This window comes from Engystomops pustulosus, chromosome 7 (assembly GCF_040894005.1).
Source record: "Engystomops pustulosus chromosome 7, aEngPut4.maternal, whole genome shotgun sequence".
Classification (NCBI taxonomy): Eukaryota; Metazoa; Chordata; class Amphibia; order Anura; family Leptodactylidae; genus Engystomops; species Engystomops pustulosus.
In genome coordinates, this window is record NC_092417.1 from 7986687 (window position 1) to 7999708 (window position 13022).

Here is a 13022-nt window from a genome sequence, read left to right on the forward strand (position 1 = left end):
GTTTGTAACTAGGGGTTGTATGCAATTCAGGTGTTCTTAAGTAGGGGACCGCCTGTAATCAGATTGTGGATCTAACATTCCTCATCAGATGTGATCACATATTAACCATTTACTCTCTGCAGAGAAAACACATCTGATACATTCTCAGAATTATTTACCAAGAGTTGTATAAAATATCTAAAAATTATATTTACTCAGAATTTATAACTATTAAAAGCAAATAGTCATAGCGAGGTTGCACACAGATTCCCCCTTCTGCCTCACTAAGACTATCAAGTTCCTAATAGTGACCGGCATTGGGAGATAGTTTGTAGCAGTGCCCAGCCGTGATATGAAGCTGAGTACCAGGAAATGGATGGATAGATCTGATTGGGTCTCTCACGTTGTCCTGCTTCCTCTTCTTGGCTGTTGTTGTCCTCTCGCGTTGCCCTGCTTCCTCCTCTTGGCTGTTGTTGTCTCTCACGTTGTCCTGCTTCCTCCTCTTGGCTGTTGTTGTCCTGCTTCCTCTTCTTGGCTGTTGTTGTCCTCTCACGTTGTCCTGCTTCCTCCTCTTGGCTGTTGTTGTCCTGCTTCCTCCTCTTGGTTGTTGTTGTCCTCTCACATTGTCCTGCTTCCTCTTCTTGGCTGTTGTTGTCCTCTCACGTTGTCCTGCTTCCTCCTCTTGGCTGTTGTTGTCTCTCACGTTGCTCTGCTTTCTCCTCTTGGCTGTTGTTGTCCTCTCGTGTTGCCCTGCTTCCTCCTCTTGGCTGTTGTTGTCTCTCTCACGTTGCCCTGCTTCCTCCTCTTGGCTGGTGTTGTCCTCTCATGTTGTCCTGCTTCCTCCTCTTGGCTGTTGTTGTCCTCTCACGTTGCCCTGCTTCCTCCTCTTGGCTGTTGTCGTCCTCTCACGTGTCCTTGTTTCCTCCTCTTGGCTGTTGTTATCTCTCTCACGTTGCCCTGCTTCCTCCTCTTGGCTGGTGTTGTCCTCTCACGTTGCCCTGCTTCCTCCTCTTGGCTGTTGTTGTCCTCTCACGTTGTCCTGCTTCCTCCTCTTGGTTGTTGTTGTCCTCTCACATTGTCCTGCTTCCTCCTCTTGGTTGTTGTTGTCCTCTCACATTGTCCTGCTTCCTCCTCTTGGTTGTTGTTGTCCTCTCACATTGTCCTGCTTCCTCCTCTTGGTTGTTGTTGTCCTCTCACATTGTCCTGCTTCCTCCTCTTGGTTGTTGTTGTCCTCTCACATTGTCCTGCTTCCTCCTCTTGGTTGTTGTTGTCCTCTCACATTGTCCTGCTTCCTCCTCTTGGTTGTTGTTGTCCTCTCACGTTGCCCTGCTTCCTCCTCTTCCTCATCCTCTCACGTGTCCTTGCTTCCTCCTCTTGGCTGGTGTTGTCCTCTCACGTTGCCCTGCTTCCTTCTCTTGGCTGGTGTTGTCCTCTCACATTGTCCTGCTTCCTCCTCTTGGTTGTTGTTGTCCTCTCGTGTTGCCCTGCTTTCTCCTCTTGGTTGTTGTTGTCCTCTCACGTTGTCCTGCTTCCTCCTCTTGGCTGGTGTTGTCCTCTCACGTTGCCCTGCTTCCTCCTCTTGGCTGGTGTTGTCCTCTCACGTTGCCCTGCTTCCTCCTCTTGGCTGGTGTTGTCCTCTCACGTTGTCCTGCTTCCTCCTCTTGGCTGTTGTTGTCCTCTCGCGTTGTCCTGCTTCCTCCTCTTGGCTGTTGTTGTCCTCTCACGTTGTCCTGCTTCCTCCTCTTAGCTGTTGTTGTCTCTCTCACGTTGTCCTGCTTCCTCCTCTTGGCTGGTGTTGTCCTCTCACGTTGTCCTGCTTCCTCCTCTTGGCTGTTGTTGTCCTCTCACGTTGTCCTGCTTCCTCCTCTTGGCTGTTGTTGTCTCTCTCACGTTGTCCTGCTTCCTCCTCTTGGCTGTTGTTGTCCCTGGGTCCTAGGGTACACAAACCGACTCCTGATGAAAAGCTGTAAGTGACTATTGCTGCAGTTTGTCCATCCACTCCCTGCACAGCCTGGAAGGTGTCTGGTCCCTATACATTAGCAGGCAGTGACTTCTCCACTCATCAGTAGTAACTACTGTCAGGGCCATTTCTGACAACCATCTACTGATACTTATGTCCCAAATGACCCTTTATTTGTTGATTTCTGCCCGCAACAAACCTATATACTTCGCTCCACACCATGTTTAGTGTAGCCATGAGGAAAAATGCTTCTCAGGGGGAATCTTGTTTCCTGAATTTGGAGGAAACTCTAGTTATATTGTATTGAGCTGCTTTAACTCCTCCAAGTCATTCAGTGTTCAGCAAGTGGTTTCTACCATTTATATGTAGGTGGTTTATGCTTGGGGAGAAGGGGGATCTGTGAGGTCCAGAACTTTCTATATAAATCCATCAGCGTTAGGTTTTCTACAGATTGTTGATATAAATTCTGGCCTCTGTCTATTGCTGTGTCTGTTCTGATCCATCTACTGGTTTCATCTGGTCCAATCTCTGGCTCTTGGAATTGTTCTCAGCTTTATCTTTATGACCATTGTCCATATCCCTGTATAATCTCACATGTATATTATATCTGTACATCCAGCACTGATCTATATACTATAAAATCCTACAAATTTCTTATTAGGTGACGCTCTGCCGGGAGAAATCCTACTGGATGAGGAAGGACACAACCTAACCTAACTCTCCAGGGTGCCTGTCCTTGAACATAGGTGTCCAGCAGTCTCTCAGCATCCATGTAGACCTGTTTAGACTGTGGTGCTGTGAGGGCGGCAGAGAACTGTTCTGCCTGCACAGGGAGGTGTGAAGTATTTCAAATTTCTGCAAAGAAACTTTGCGTATATATGTGCCACATAGGCTATCATGTGGCCCCTGAGTCATCACAATGTTCCAGGTGGTCATCTCAGTAGGTTGCCCAATTAATTTTAAGAATAGTGTGGAAGTTCTCCGATTCTGCTAACCAGTATGTCAGTGTGCTTGGTGTACAATCCTTCATCCTGGTGGTAGATGTCGTTTAATATGACTTCTGGTGCTGCATGGTTTTGCGAATGGCTTTGTAGTCTGGTTGAGGTTCATGCTGGCGTCCCAATAGCTATTGGTTATAGTGATGACCCCCAGTAGTTATTAGTCACAGTGATACCCACTGTAGCCACAATAAACCCCCCAGTAGACATTCGTTTTAGTGATGACCCCCAGTAGCTATCAGTCATAGTGATCCCCTCAATAATGACCCCAGTAGTCACAGTGCTTGACCTTAATACTTAGTGATGGCCCCAGTAGCCACTAGCTACAGTGATGGCCCCAGTAGCCACTAGCCACAGTGATGGCCCCATTAGCCACTAGCCACAGTGATGGCCCCAGTAGCCACTAGCCACAGTGATGGCCCCAGTAGCCACTAGCCACAGTGATGGCCCCAGTAGCCACTAGCCACAGTGATGGCCCCAGTAGCCACTAGCCACAGTGATGGCCCCAGTAGCCAGTAGTACCATGCAATCGTCAATCCTCACCCGGTGTTTTACATTTACACAATACAAGACAATGGGCGCTGATTACCGTTCGCATGCGTTTGTATATAAACGAATATGTAATTGTCCTTGGACCACCCAGTGCATTTTTAATCCGTTACAAATCGGAATCAAAACGCTAACGTGTGATGCCACCCTGAGGCCTCTTGATGTATCTGTTGGACAAAGCAGTCGCCCGGCAAAACTTTGTCAAGTCCAAGCTGGTGTAGTTTTGCGTAAAAACCAGCAAACAAAAGTTTGCAGGTTTTTCAAAAGAATTCAGGTGCGCCCTGTGCCCACCTACTCCGCTGGCCGCCGCGTCCCTCTACAGCCCTGCACGACCACATGTCATGGAGGTGGCCCTATTCCCCCTCCCATTCCCCCCTGGTGTATACGAAGAGGACTCAGCCTGTGACCCTTCTTCATATACCTGCAACCTGTTGCATGTTCAGTCCTTAAGAGGTTAAATACTGATTCCATCAAGTAATACAGTCTTTTCCACTTCTACGTGCTCCAATGTTCCAATATACGACAGGATAGTAAGGATAAGACGGTATCTTTGTAGCTCCAGTCTATAGCACAAGAGAAGAGATCATCTCCTATTACGATCTCACTTCTCTTGGGCGGCGTCCACACTGCACTCTGCTATTCACACCTTGCATTTGCATCACGTTTAGAAACACAATGAGAATATACATGGGGTGGAGCGTCCATTTCAATGAAGCAGTAGCTGGGCCTCCAAAATATATTTCAGTGGTGGGCCCTAGGCTCCAACCCTGCAGCCACTTATCATCTCCTTTATTTTCTGTTGTTTCCATAGAAATCCAGAATCATCACAAGAAACATTTATATGAGAAAACGGAGAATCTGATAGAGAATAAACCTCCGAGATGTAACCAGGAGGAGGAGAGTTTTCCCTTCTGCACACGTTATGTGACCCTCATCATTGTCTCCACTCATCACTTTAGGGAACGCTCTGAGAATGAGCTCATAGCGACCGGGGCAAGACATGAGAAATATGTAAGGATAAAACATCATGAATTACAACGTATTTCCCCCAACAAGATGTTCCGCTGGTGCCACCGGTCCAGACTGGTACCACATATGGTGCTGGTGAGCGGAGTGCCCGGGGTAGGGAAGACCACGCTGATGCAGAAGATTGTCTATGACTGGGTGAAGGGAGATCTCTATCAAAGATTCTCTTTTGTCTTCTTCTTCAAATTCCGGGAACTGAACCAATGGGATAAGGTCAGTCTGGAGATCCTGATCCTTCATCATTACCCATATCTGTGGCCGCAGCTCGAGAACATCCTACAAGATCCAGAGAAACTTCTCTTTATATTTGATGGATTAGATGAAAGCAATCAGACAATGGATTTCACATCCCGTCACTTGTGCTCGGACCCTAAACAGCCGGAACGTTGTGGTCACATTGTGGTCAGTTTGGTGAGAAAGTCTCTTCTTAATGGTTGTTCTGTTCTGATGACCAGTCGCCCGACCAGACTGGCATCAATGGATTGTAATGTTTTCCAGCGAATGGTAGAAATCAGTGGATTCTTCACAGAAGAAAGAAAGATTTACTTTGACAATTTCTTCCGTGACCCTGAACTGGCAGAAAAGGCTTTTACCTATGTGAGGCAGAATGACACATTGTACACGTTCTGTTACCTCCCGTCCTACTGCTGGATCATCTGTACAGTATTATCCAGGAGCTTCCAGACCACAAGTAGTGACCAGCAGGTCTCATTATTACCCAGAACCGTGACCCAGCTCTTTGCCATATTTGTCGCCAACATCCTGTCCAATCACAGCCCGGAGAAAAGTGGCGCCCAGAAGCTCCTGCAGTCCATCGGATGGATGGCAGAACATGGGGTCATGAATCACACGATTATATTTGATGATCGGGATCTGGAATCTTTCCATGTGGACAATAAGTCAAAGCTCTTATCAAGTTTCCTGATGGAATCGGAGGAACCTGTGTCCTATTCCTTCTTACATCTCACTGTCCAGGAATTCTTCTCTGCCTTTGTGCATTATGCCGATTATTCTCCTGAGAAGTTACAGAAATCACTAGAGAAAGCCAAATCCTATCCTGATGGACGAGGTGAGATGTTCCTCCGCTTCCTGTGTGGTCTATCAGATGCCACCACCAGGTCACTACTAACCGGATACCTGGACACACAAGCAGCTCAGGCCTCCAGAGAAGTCATCATGTGGCTGAAGAACTTCATTACAGGAGGAGGAGAAGAAGAAGAAGAAGAGAAAGAAGGAGGAGAGAGGCTGGAGGCTGGAGAAGAAGAAGAAGAAGAGAGGCTGGAGGAAAGTGAAAACAAGAAGCAACTTCTCAGGGCGTTCTTCTATCTGTTTGAGACCCGGAATAAGGTTCTGGTGCAGGAATCATTACAATCACACAGAACATTAGACCTTTCTGATGTTCCCTTGTCGGCTCTAGACTGCACCGTGTTATCATTCATCATGGAGTGCTGCTCACATATAGAAGGTCTCCGTCTATCGGGATGTTCTATAGACCCTGAGGGATTAGAGAGACTGGCACCAGGATTACACAACCTCCGCTATCTGAGGTATAAATCATCCGGATTATTATTACACCGGGATCCACAGTAGCCAATAGTAATAGTAGTAATGGTGGGGATAGCGCCCCCGATTAGTAATAAGGGGACACTGTACCAGAGTATCGAGTATCTAATCCTATCATGTGACACAGTCTGCTGAGCTGTGTATCTAATCCTATCATGTGTGATACTGTCTGCTGAGCTGTGTATCTAATCCTCTCCTCTGTGATACTGCTGGGCTGTGTATCTAATCCTCTCTTGTGTGATACTGTCTGCTGAGCTGTGTATCTAATCCTCTCCTCTGTGATACTGCTGGGCTGTGTATCTAATCCTATCCTGTGTGATACTGCTGAGCTGTGTATCTCATCCTATCCTGTGTGATACTGTCTGCTTAGCTGTGTATCTCATCCTATCCTGTGTGATACTGTCTGCTGAGCTGTGTATCTAATCCTATCCTGTGTGATACTGCTGGGCTGTGTATCTAATCCTATCCTGTGTGATACTGCTGAGCTGTGTATCTAATCCTATCCTGTGTGATACTGTCTGCTGAGCTGTGTATCTAATCCTATCATGTGTAATACTGACTGCAGAGCTGTGTATCTAATCCTATCCTGTGTGATACTGCTGAGCTGTGTATCTAATCCTAGCCTGTGTGATACTGCTGAGCTGTGTATCTAATCCTATCCCGTGTGATACTGTCTGCTGAGATATGTATCTAATCAGAGGTCGCTCAAACGCCTCACCAAGCATCATAGGCGCATTATCGGGCGCCATTACTCCCCAAAATAAAAGGCAAGCGTAAAAATAAGCTTGTCAATGATCCCCTGTAGTGCACTTCACCTGGGTCTGAACAGAGAGAATCTGTAGATGTGAGCATACACTTAGAATGGAGAGGGTCTGGACCGATTCTATGAATCAGGAGTAGAAGGGAAAAGACCAGGGCGCATCGACTCAGGTGTAGGTTTGATTAAAAAAAGGTATTTAAAAAATGCTATTAAAAGCTGCTCACCTTGCGGCTATCTTTTAGCCTAGCATGTAGTCAAGTATGTGGAGTGCTGCCGGTGGAGCCACGAGGATTGAACGTCCAGAGGTAGAATCCCGCGGTGTGGAGATGCTTGTAGGTAAGCAAGACAGAGAAGATCCACAGTGTGGCGCAACTTCACTTTGGTAAGAATCTTTATTGCAAATGAACTACGCGTTTCGGCGCTTGGACCAGCGCCTTCGTCAGGTTCGGCAAACAAGATAAAAGGTAACATACATGGCTATATTTTATACATAGAGGCTGGGAGCCTCATTCTCAAAAAGGGGAGGTACGTTATAGGTAAGATGGTGGGATAGGAAGATGCTGCTGTCCATCAGTGGCAGCCCCGTGTTTTTTACAGGTTAAAACAATAAATATTTGGATAATAACACAATGACACAATAATAACACAATAACACAATAATAACACAGTAATAATCCCGCATACTTCATATAGATACAGATAGGTTGGTTAAAATAACGGGTTAAAAATAGCATGTTAATAAAGAAGAAAAAAAAAAAAAAAAAAAAAAATTTGAAAAAGAATAATAAGGGGTTTACCCTGGATCCAGTGGGAAGGTGTATTGTTGGGGCTTATGTTTGGTTGGGACCTGGGGGACTCAAGTGTGTATTCTCTACTCATCGCTGAGGGGTTGGGTGTACCTCTGTGGGCTACTTGTGGTCATGGTAACCGGACGCTTTAGTTACAGTTCCTTGTGTTCGGACGCTTGAAGCAAGATTCTACGGAAGGCGGTCTGGGACAAAAAGATTTCCGTTCGTTGTATCAAAAAGGACCAAGTGAGGAGCAAAGTGTTCACTATATTTTCAGTCGGTGTGGCCTCTTGCATTATGATGAAGGTGGTTGGGTCTGCTAGTTCTCTTGGAGTGTGGTGGCCGTATATCTCAATTTTCGAAGGTCTCTATAGCTTCATTTAAACCTTCGGGGGTTAATGTGTGTAGCCTGTAGATCCAATAAGATTCTTTTTTGTTAAGTATAGTTGTTCTATCTGGGGTATCCTCCGGGATGTGTTCAATGGGAGTGATCGTAATACAGCTAAAATCTTTGTTATGTATGGTAGTTAGATGTCTAGATAAACTTTGAAGTAAAAAGCCGGCTTTAGTCTTGCATCGGTGCCCGTCCAGTCGCATCCTCAGGGATTGTGTGGTACGTCCCACATACTGTAGCCCACAGTTGCAGGTTATTAAATATATTATATAGTTAGAATCGCATGTCATTCTATGTTTGATTTTGAATTGTTCTCTGGTAATATTGGAATGAAAGAAAGTCTTTTTGTCTGTGATGGAAGAGCAGCAGAGGCATTTTTTATGGTGGCATTTGTATGCTCCTTTCGGCGGTGTTCTCCCTTGTGTCACTTCAGGTTTTTTTGAGTTCCTTAGTTTACTTGGGGCGATTATGTTCTTTAAGCTTCTAGCTTTTCTGAATGTAATCTTAGGAGTAATTGGCAAGTCTTTGGCCAAATGTGGATCATCTCTCAGGATCTTCCAGTTTTTTTGTAATAGGTTTCTGATAGCCTGGTTACCCTTGTCAAAGGTGGTGATGAAGTTATTTTTTGTAGTCTTAGAATTGTGAGAGCTTAGTTTTTCTGTTTTTTTTGGGAGAAGACATTCCTTCTGACTGGTGTGTAGGTTTTTTGTATAAGCATTTTGTATGAGTGTTTTCGGGTATCCTTTCGTGAGGAACCTCTTGAAGATCACTTTAGCCTGAATTTTATAGTCAGTAAGGGTTGAACAATTTCTCCTTATTCTGCGGAATTGGCTGAAAGGGATATTTCTCAGCCATTTGTTGTAATGGGCACTGTTATAGTTGAGGTAACTGTTTCCATCTACTTTCTTGAAATGTGTTTTAGTGACAATTTGGTTGGTACTGTTCTTCCTGATTTCCAGGTCTAGGAAGATAATTCGATTGGAATCGAAGGTAGATGTGAATTTGAGGCCCCAATTGTTATTGTTGATATGGTTTACAAAGGTTTGGGCTTCGGTTTCACTCCCATTCCAAATTATAAACAGGTCATCTATATATCTTCTATACAATAAAATTTTGGACCAAAATGGTGATGCATATATATGTTGGCTTTCGAATCGCCCCATAAACAGGTTGGCGTAGCTAGGGGCAGCCCGAGTCCCCATGGCCGTGCCGCAGATTTGTTTGAAAATTTGGCTCTGGAATTCGAAGATGTTATGTTCTAAGACGAATTTGATCCCCTCTGTAATGAATTTGATTTGTCTGCTATCCATTTTTGTTTGGTTGTGTAAGTACCACTCCATTGCTTGTACTCCCAGTTCATGTGAAATATTAGAATACAGGGCTGAAACATCCAATGTGAGAAAATGGAATTCTGATTCCAATTTGAGATTCTGTAGTTCCAATATGAGTGTACTGGAGTCTCTCAAATAGGAGGGTAGGTTTTTCACTAGATCCTGTAGAAAGAGGTCCACATAGTGTGAAAGATGACTTGTTAAGGAACCTATCCCCGATATAATGGGGCGTCCCGGAGGATTAGTCTCATCCTTATGTATTTTAGGGAGATGGTAAAAGGTCGCAATGACCGGATTATTTACAGTGAGGAAACCTTTTTCTTGTTTATTAAGGATTCCTTCCTCGGAGGCTTTTTTTATAAGATTTTTGTATGAGGAGAGGTAGTCCTGGATTGGGTTTTTCTTTAATATCGTGTAGTATTTGGTGTTCGATAGTATATTGTATGCTTCTTTTAGGTAGCAGTCTCTGTCCTGAATGACAATGCCACCACCTTTATCCGCTTCCCGGATTACTATATTTTGGTTCTTCTTGATCTTGGATAGAGCTGTTAGTTCGTCCGTTGTGAGGTTGTTAGCCACTTTTTGTTTCGTTTTTATTGAACTGAGATCTTTTGTCATTGTGGCATAGAATGTTTCAATAAACGCTCCTTTATATGCCACAGGGTTAAAGGTAGATTTCTTTTTTACCGGTTGGTGTAGAAATGAATCTGGTACAGTTGTAGTTTCTGACTGGTTGTCAGCTGGTTTTTGTCCTTGTTTTATTGAAAAATATCTTTGGAGGGTCAGTTTACGGACAAATCTGTTCAGATCAATAAAGCGATTGAATTCGTCCGTGGTCGTTGAAGGGCAAAAGTTAAGACCTTTAGATAAAAGGGAATTTTCTTGGTTGGATAACTTATATGTGGATAAGTTGAAAATTTTTATTTGTTGGTCGTGCTTTGGGATCCTGATTTTTGGATCTTTGCACGTTTTTATCCCCATATCATTGTTGTCTATTTTGTTTATATATGTATCCGAATGGCTTTTCGATCCTTCTTTGGTGGTCCTTCTTTTTGATCCTCCTCTGTTTCCTCTGTGGGTTTTTTTCTTTTTGTGGCTTTTGGAGTGAATAGAGGAAAAAAGTATGTTAACATTTTCTGGGGAGGGACCGGTGTCATTCCGCTCGGATCCGGGATTTTCGACATTGGTGTTGAAGGTCTTGTGGGTCCCAGTTCTAAAAAAGAGACATTGGAGGTCGTACTGGTTGGTGAGGCCGGGCTGGAAGGTTGAATGGGTAGGTGATCTGTTGTGATATTGTCTGTATTAGTGTATCCCCTGTTTGGTTGGGGGGGGTTGGAAATAACCGTATTGAAGCTGGTACAAAAGGATTCGTGTACAGTGAGATCTGACAGATTTAGCGTGGAACTCCAGGTGTTGTTGAGGAATTGTGGAGAAAGACAGAAGGTGGTGATATTGGGTGTTTGTATCTCAGTAGATGGTTCCTCAGTTCGAAGGTTTTTCATAGTCTCGTTCTTTTTCTCATGTTGTTTCTGCATTCCTATATTTCCATATCTAGTTTTGGTTGTGGCGTTAGTTGGTGGGCCTTTTTTCTCTTGGGGTCTTGTTTTTGTGGGGGTAGTAATTTGTGAATTTTCTTGGGTATCCTGAGATTTGGAGTGGGAATGTTCTTTCACATTTATGTGGTTATAATGGTTTTTCACGAACTTTTGGTTTCTATTTTTATCTTTATGATTGTCCTTGTCGGATGATCGATGTTTAGTGTTCATAAAAGTTCGACTTCTATTATTGTATGGCATATTTTGTCGGTACTTATTATTGTTAGTACTGTTCCCATGATGTGGAACATGATTTCTGGAGGGTCTTTCACTAGTCGTGGATGGTACGGATGTATGTTTGTTGGGTGGGGGGGTTCTGCTGATTGTGGGTGTGTTGTATTTTTGTTGGTTGGTAGGCGGGTTTCCTCGTACATGTTTGGGGTGTTCCATATTTGTGGTGTGTTTCTGAGTGCATAAATTTTCCAGTTTTTTTATTTTTCTCTCAACTATTTCATTTTCTAGATTGGACAGTCTCTGATGGATGTTTTTGTTGATATTATGAAAGTCCTTATGTCCTTTGTACGTTTCTAGTTTTTGTATCAGTTCCTCTGTTTCCGCTGTGAGAATGTTACAGAGTGTTGTTCTTTTTGTAATGACTCTGGAAATTAGTTCATAGGAGCAATTCTCAAGGAACTCATCCCATTCTTTGGTGAATTTTTGATCGTCCAGAAATGTGGATGGGATGTTTATTTTTAATCCCTTAGGGATAACTTTGATTCTTTGATAGTAGTCTAAAAACATGATATCTAAACCATGTTTGAGTTCTTTTTTAGCCGTATCTTCAAATTTATGGAAGGTGTCCAACATGGACTCTATGGTGGTATTACCCATATCTTTAGGAATCATGTTTGTGGAAAAGTCAGACTTCAGTAGTTCTGATAAAAGCGATTGTCTGGAGTTCAGCCTGTTCTTGAAGAAGTCCATTTTTGTTTTTATGTGTCCCCCTGTAATGTATTGTGTGCTTATGGGGGGTTTTTTATGGTTGATTTATGGCGGAAAGTTATGGATTATAAGGTTGTCCAAAAGATTATCCAGTAGGGGAACCCGAAGATGATGATTTGAATAAACAGAAAATCAATGCAACCTTGCAGCAATAATACAATAAAGAAAAAAAAAAAAAAAATTCAATACAACTGTGCAGCAGTGGGACAATAAAGCAAAAAAAAAAAAAAAAAAAAAAATCAATGCAACTGTGCGGCAATGAGACAATAAAGCAAAAAAAAAAAAAGTAAAACAAACAGCAATGAAAAATCAGTACAACAATAAGGCAATGTGAAAGCATACAGATGCAAACAGAAAGGTATTTGTGTGTATTGATTGGTAACCACTTTTTATGGAGTTGTCCGAGGGTAGATTATTGCTTCTGTAGTGTGTACTCGTTTGTTTTGGTCTCAGTCTTTGGAGCAATGATCGATTGTAGAGGCTGCTGCTCCTGGTTTCCCTTCTTATGTGCTGAATTGGAGCATCAATATGGTTATATATATGTCTTGCCTTTATATCCGTCCATAGGATCGAGGAGAGGGTCTGGACCGATTCTATGAATCAGGAGTAGAAGGGAAAAGACCAGGGCGCATCGACTCAGGTGTAGGTTTGATTAAAAAAAGGTATTTAAAAAATGCTATTAAAAGCTGCTCACCTTGCGGCTATCTTTTAGCCTAGCATGTAGTCAAGTATGTGGAGTGCTGCCGGTGGAGCCACGAGGATTGAACGTCCAGAGGTAGAATCCCGCGGTGTGGAGATGCTTGTAGGTAAGCAAGACAGAGAAGATCCACAGTGTGGCGCAACTTCACTTTGGTAAGAATCTTTATTGCAAATGAACTACGCGTTTCGGCGCTTGGACCAGCGCCTTCGTCAGGTTCGGCAAACAAGATAAAAGGTAACATACATGGCTATATTTTATACATAGAGGCTGGGAGCCTCATTCTCAAAAAGGGGAGGTACGTTATAGGTAAGATGGTGGGATAGGAAGATGCTGCTGTCCATCAGTGGCAGCCCCGTGTTTTTTACAGGTTAAAACAATAAATATTTGGATAATAACACAATGACACAATAATAACACAATAATAACACAGTAATAAT

At 43.5% G+C, this 13022-nt stretch overlaps 1 protein-coding gene across 1 annotated transcript in view; it reads left to right on the top strand.

Moving 5' to 3' along the window:
• Positions 1-13022, top strand: part of LOC140068906 (NACHT, LRR and PYD domains-containing protein 6-like) — a 65347-nt gene that overhangs the window by 26955 nt on the left and 25370 nt on the right. Inside the window, exon 4 of the mRNA XM_072114265.1 lies at positions 4298-6059. Within this exon, the coding sequence (XP_071970366.1) occupies positions 4298-6059 (1762 nt within the window). The remainder of the gene's footprint in view (positions 1-4297; positions 6060-13022) is intronic.